At 42.7% G+C, this 6941-nt stretch overlaps 1 protein-coding gene across 9 annotated transcripts in view; it reads right to left on the bottom strand.

Moving 5' to 3' along the window:
• Nucleotides 1-1408: 1408 nt before the first annotated feature.
• The window catches only part of CABIN1 (calcineurin binding protein 1), a 356172-nt gene continuing 350639 nt past the window's right edge, over nt 1409-6941 (bottom strand). For all 9 annotated transcript variants that reach the window (XM_075321598.1, XM_075321591.1, XM_075321647.1 and 6 more), the window contains exons 36-37: nt 2214-2434; nt 1409-2066 (exon numbers count right to left, since the gene is read on the bottom strand). In XM_075321598.1, coding sequence (XP_075177713.1) covers nt 1923-2066; nt 2214-2434 — 365 coding nt within the window. In that variant the 3' untranslated portion in view covers nt 1409-1922. The remainder of the gene's footprint in view (nt 2067-2213; nt 2435-6941) is intronic.

Here is a 6941-nt window from a genome sequence, read left to right as displayed (position 1 = left end):
ATGGACAGATGAGACCAAGATTAACCTGTACCAGAATGATGGGAAGAAAAAAGTTTGGAGAAGAAAGGGAACGGCACATGATCCAAGGCACACCACATCCTCTGTAAAACATGGTGGAGGCAACGTGATGGCATGGGCATGCATGGCTTTCAATGGCACTGGGTCACTTGTGTTTATTGATGACATAACAGCAGACAAGAGTAGCCGGATGAATTCTGAAGTGTACCGGGATATACTTTCAGCCCAGATTCAGCCAAATGCTGCAAAGTTGATCGGACGGCGCTTCATAGTACAGATGGACAATGACCCCAAGCATACAGCCAAAGCTACCCAGGAGTTCATGAGTGCAAAAAAGTGGAACATTCTGCAATGGCCAAGTCAATCACCAGATCTTAACCCAATTGAGCATGCATTTCACTTGCTCAAATCCAGACTTAAGACGGAAAGACCCACAAACAAGCAAGACCTGAAGGCTGCGGCTGTAAAGGCCTGGCAAAGCATTAAGAAGGAGGAAACCCAGCGTTTGGTGATGTCGATGGGTTCCAGACTTAAGGCAGTGATTGCCTCCAAAGGATTCGCAACAAAATATTGAAAATAAAAATATTTTGTTTGGGTTTGGTTTATTTGTCCAATTACTTTTGACCTCCTAAAATGTGGAGTGTTTGTAAAGAAATGTGTACAATTCCTACAATTTCTATCAGATATTTTTGTTCAAACCTTCAAATTAAACGTTACAATCTGCACTTGAATTCTGTTGTAGAGATTTCATTTCAAATCCAATGTGGTGGCATGCAGAGCCCAACTCGCGAAAATTGTGTCACTGTCCAAATATTTCTGGACCTAACTGTATAATGAATGGGCTTTCTTTTTAATAAGAAAAACACAAAAAAAATGACAGTTAATATTAATCAAGATCGCACTTCAGTCTTGATGAGCGGTGATTTGGAGTAAGATGTGGTGCTAAGTAAGAGGTGTGCGCCGGTTAATGAACTTTGCACCCAACTTTCAGTTATGTGAACACAAGAAATGTACTCCGGTCAGACTTCTTTATCAGTTTTATGGACTTTATATTCCGGACTGCACATCAGTCTTTATTTTCTCCACTTTTGTGGTGTAAATTATTATGACATTGTCAGGCCACGGTCCCCTCACTCTAAGCTTCCTTCGCTTTATAAAAAGTTGCTGGAGCTGACACAAAAATAAAAAGTTGCGTAATTATTGGTTGTACAAAAGATTGCAACATTCCCAACAGTTTTACACCAGAATTTTGAATCCTTACAATTCCCTTAGAGATGATAGCAGCAGTATAAGGCAAAGCAATGATAACTCCATGTCAATGAAACATAACCACCTGCCTCATCTGCAGAGTATCCAGTCTAATGTCAAGGGAGACGCCGCAGCCACAAGATACTCGTGAAAATTATATAATTCTTTTATTTATTTTTTACAAAAATGTGCAACATGTATCTTCTCATTTGGAATCCTGTTATTTATCTCAAATTTCTTTTCATATACACTTCTCTTTTATTTTACAAACATCACATTCTGTATAAAAAAAAAAAATGGACCTTAAAAGAAGGCAAAGCCAGTGAGCTCCGGCGACCCCACCAATACAAAAGTCCCATTTTCAGCACCAAGGGTAGAGCTGCAGAACACTCCCGATAAAGTTTTATCCTAAATCATCCGGAAACCTCAGAGATCGAACCTTAATCCACTTAACAGCATCAGATACAAGACCTCTTGGGTCAATGTAAAATTCTTAGTGCCCTGACCCTGCTCCACAACCGGTGTACAATGGTTTGGCTATTGGCAGCAAAAGCAATCCGCATGCCAGCAGTTGTAACATGCAAGCACAATCTGGTGGCAATCAGATGCCAACTTCTTCAGATGGCAGATGTTGAGAAGCTATAGTTGTAAGTTCTTCATATGTCCATGTAATCATCATCCTCATCTGTGTCACTTTCCAGGGATGACTCTTGACTTGAGGTGTCTAGGATCTCAAGGGCTGGCTGACACAGAGTCTCCTTCTTTACATTGGCAGCGGACTGAGAAGATAAGATGACCGACTGTAAAAAGAAGGAAAATAAACTGTAAACAGACTTGGTACAAAGCTTCCTTCCATCACACTGACCATAATCTCAGAAATCTGGATTTTACTGGATAACAACCATCCATAATGACATTTTGAGTCTTCCTTCCTTGAGATTCCTCACCTTTAGTTTTTGTTTGGTTTCCTCGGAGATGCTACCTTTGGGAGAGAGAAGGGTTGGTGTTGGAGGTGTTACGGTGATCTCTGGAGGGAATTTGGAAACACTTGAGGAGGGAATGAATAGCTTTGGCACATGTGGGGGGACCCTTGACTTGTTTCGCGCACCATCTGCTTTGCTGGGCTGGACACTTGGTTCTGGAGGAGGAGGTGGTCTAGAGCTGCAAGCTATAATTCAAGAGAAGCTGAAGATTACTATGAAAGAGGGTGAGAGCAATCCGATTTCTCGCAAAGCAAACATATAATAAAACATCCATAAATGCACTATATAATTAAACAGCAGAGAGAAACTGGGACGGTCAGTACAATTAGCTTATTGGTAAGGATAGGAATAAACACTACAATAGTGTGTGTAATTTGACTAATTTTGATCCCATTTAGCACTGTCCTACCACAATGTGCTGTGTGATCAAATTGCACATCAATTTTGCTCCAATTTCTGTCTTTGTTTTTTTTGCTTTGTTCATCCTGTTGCATGGCTGTCAATTAGTCACTAAAGGTTTGTCTGAGCGGCACACTAACAACAGATCTATGGGCAGCCTAAGGCAATCCTTTTCAATTAACGAAAAATGTTGACAATATAAGTGACTGGCCGTATGGTTGTGATCACTGAGCGTTACATAGCATAGTGCTAAAAGGCTGGTATACCAATGTCACACTCTCAGCACTCATCTACATCGCTGCATTTTAATGTCTTTGTTTAAAAGATATCTCCTTTGCACCATGGTACTTAGAAGTATGAAAAAATCAAGCTGGAAAAAGGTTCCTGAATAGAGATGAGCAGACTTGCAAAAAAACAGGACCGGAGAGTCCCTGTTATCTTTTTTTTTTTTTAAAAAAAAATCTGGTTCCAGCCCCCGTATAAAAGTCTATGGGGATCAGAAACCGGAAATTTAAAATGTTGGTAGACGGGATAGTGGTATAGGAACGCATGCAGTGCACTTACCAAAGATCTGTCATGGCGGTATGCGGTTTCCAGGTCATGCATTCACTTGCAGAGCACCTAATTAACCTTCATTGAATATGCATTGCTTTCCCTGCCCACCAGCACCTGTGATTGGTTGCAGTTAGACGCGCCCGCACACTGAGTGTCAGCTGACTGCTTCCATACACAGGCTCTATGCTCATCTATATCATAGGCTGGGGTCACACTGGTGTATGGCATCCGATGTGAGAGCATCGGATGCGATATGCTAATGACCCTCTGCTCCTGCTTTGCTGCGAGCCGAGTGTTATGTGACTGTGATCCGATCCTGCGATGGGATGACAGCTGCTGAGGAGAGGGAGGGGATAATCCCCGCTATCTCCTCCATTGTCAGCCTGTGTGCATATCGCACTGCACTTGATGTCATCAGTGCAGTGCAATGTTTCTCTCACACCCAAAGATTTGTATGGGTGCAAGTAATAAAAGACTCCCAGACAATCACAGCATGCTACGATTTTTTTCCGCAGTCCGATTAGGGTTGAATAAAAACTTGCAGATGTGAGCTGCAACATTGTCTTACATGGGGCCGAGTGCAATGCGAGATTTTCTCACTGCACTCATGCGAGTCATAAGTCAGTGTGAGTCTACCCATACAGTAAAAATAAAGAAGTGAAACAATTGGCGTAGAGTCCCTGCATATGTTTAATAACAGCGCACAAACTATGAACCCCCATCACTAATCCTATAAGTAAAAAAAAAAATAAACACAAACAAAAATCCTTTATTTGGAATAAAATACTAAAAACATCCTCTTTTCACCACTTCATCAACTCCCTAAACACCCCTGCAGGTCTGACATAATCCACATGAGGTCCCACGATGATCGCAGCTCTGCTACATCTCAGTCATAGTGAGCGGCCATAGAGCATGACTGCCGGCTGTGAGTGCAGACAGACGATGACTAAGCCACGATGACGTCACTCAGGTTATTTGCAGTCACATGTGGGAATCTCCAGCGTCATCACTCATCGCGGCTCAGTCTCTGTCTGCAGTCACAGCGGGCAGTCATGCTCTATGGTCGTGTGGTTTGACTGGCATGTAGCAGAGCTGAATCGCCGTGTGACCTCCTGTGGATTACGTCGGACCTTCAGGGATGTTTTAGGGGTTAATAAAGTGGTGAAAGAGTGTTTTTTTTGTATTATATTCCAAATAAAAGATTTCGGTGTTTGTGTTCGTTTACTTTTACTTACAGATTAGTGATAGGGTTGTCTCATAGATGCCTCCTATCACTAATCTAGGGCTTAGTAGCAGCTGTGGGCTGTTTTTAACCCCTACTATCACCCTGATTGCCAATGCACCAGGGCAAAGAGAAGAGTGGGCTAAAGCGCCAAGCTTGTCGCATCTAATAGATGCGACAATCCTGGGTGGCTGCAGGTTGCCATTTTTAGGCTATGGGGTGGTCCAATAACCATGATCCTCCCCAGTCTGACAATACCAGCCCCCAGCTGTCTTGCATTATCTTGGCTGGGTATCAAAATTGGGGAGGTACCGCACTTTGTTTTTTTACATTTCCTTATTTACATAATAATAATAAAAAAAAAAAAAGCCGCATGCGGTTCCTCTTATTTTGACACACAGCCATGATGAGCGCCCGGCTGTGGAATGCAGCCTGTAGCTATGGGCTTTATCTGTGCTGGGTATCATAATACGGGGGGATCTATGCCAATTTTGTTGTTTATTTATATACCTCGGTACTGACCCACATACAGGGCCTGTGAGTGGTTGCAGTCAGACGCTGTCACACAGGCTGGGGGCGTGTCTGACGACAACAAATTACAAAAAATACTACAAATAGCTCCGGCACACCCACAGATGCCAGGATGTCTGGTGGGCGGAGAAAGCAGTGCATATGCAATGAGCAATAATGAGCGGCCCAGGAAGCAAATGTGCAACCAGGAAGCAGTTTGCTGCCATGACGGAGCCTCGGTAAGTATGAAGTGCTTGCTTCATTCTTATTATCTTTAGTTTTACTTTTTTTTTTTAAATTTCTCTCTTGAGTGCCGGATCTGGATCAAACACCCGGAATCCCTAGCACGGGCCCGGTACCTGAGTACCTTTGAAAACTTTTACAGTCCGAGTCCACTCATCCCCATTCCTGAATGTATCTCTGATCTCAAAGTGGAGACACATTTACCAGAAAGGTCAATGCTAAAATACAGAGAATTACTATTGTGTATGAAAATATTTATTGCCAACCACTAAAGAGTTATATAAATGTGCCTTGATTATATCTCGATTATGTATAACGGGGATCCAGTGACCATCACTACTCTTATGTAATATTATTGATCTTAACCCTTGTTCCCAACCTGTAGAGCGACATGTGGCTTAGGATGCTTTAGAATTACTGAAACTAGGCAAAGTCAGGACCAGATCATCACTGTATGCTGGCATGATTTGTTGTCATGACCCAGGCCGACTTTTCCCTGCTGTTGGTTACACCCAGCTCTGGCCTGGTCATGTCAGGGGTTAACGTCCCTTACCTCGTTCCGGATCCAAGGACGCTATATATTGCCTCTCTACCTATGGCTCAGTGCCAGTGATATTTCTGCCTTGAAGTTTGTATACTGGCTCTGGTGAGTGTTCTCGATCTGTCCTGCCTCCCTGCTACTGTGTCCTGACTTGTAGCCTCCCCGGTTCATCTGCCTGTCCCGGTCCCTGACTTCCCTCTCCTGTCTGCTGTTTGTGTTTCCCTCTGCATACCTGATCTCCCGACTTCCGACTCGGTTCTGTTTTCTGACTTGATATTGATCCTTCTTTTGCAGTGACTTGACTTTCCTGGCTAGACCCTGACTGTTTGACTACTCTATTGCCCCTTGGTGGCTTGCCTGTTAACTGCCTGCTGAAGTTACTCTGCTGTACTTCATCTGCCTTTCCGTTACAGTGTTTCTTTATCTCTCCTTCACTACTCTGCTGCCACCTAGTGGGGAATATGCTGTACTACGCCTTACTAGCCTTTGTACAGCATGACATTTGTATTGTGCTTCTACAAGTATGATTAAATGTATATTATGGGACATATTAATATATCTGGGATAGACACCATGTATGCCTATATAATAGTTTTACTACTATCTCTTAAAGGGGTTGTTCCACGATCTAAGTACATTTTAATCAATACATATTGAAATAATAAATTCCACAATTGGATTTTTTAAAAAATGTGCCTATGGTAAGATAATCTTATACATGTGTCCCTGCTATGTACTGTGTAATGGCCGAGTCTGACCGTACAGAGACATGGTCTGATCATACCAAATCTCCTGGGCCAGGGAGGAAGCAAAAGAGTATACAGATAGCACAGCATGGGATCTCACCGACTGCTTTCTGTGAGGTAAAACATGTTTTTTTCCCCACAAAGGAATGTTTTACCTCACAGAAAGCAATAACTGTGATCCCATGCTATCCTGTCTGTTTACTCTTTTGCATCCTCACCTGCCCAGGAGATGTGGTATATATTATTCCGACCATGTTCTGTGCACGGTCAGACACAGCCATTACACAGTACATAGCAGAAGCACATGTGTAAGATTATCTCAGCACAGGAACATATTTTTTTTTTAGCACATCCAGTTATGGAACCTGGTACAGTGTAAGGGGGAATAAAGAACCTTTTTTACTCAGTGCTATCTCTTCCTTCATAATGTTGCTCTATGGAAGTGTAAATCTCTTCTAAGGTTTGTACTTCAT

Source organism: Anomaloglossus baeobatrachus, chromosome 1, assembly GCF_048569485.1.
Source record: "Anomaloglossus baeobatrachus isolate aAnoBae1 chromosome 1, aAnoBae1.hap1, whole genome shotgun sequence".
NCBI lineage: Eukaryota > Metazoa > Chordata > Amphibia > Anura > Aromobatidae > Anomaloglossus > Anomaloglossus baeobatrachus.
This window is presented reverse-complemented; position numbering and strand designations above follow the sequence as displayed.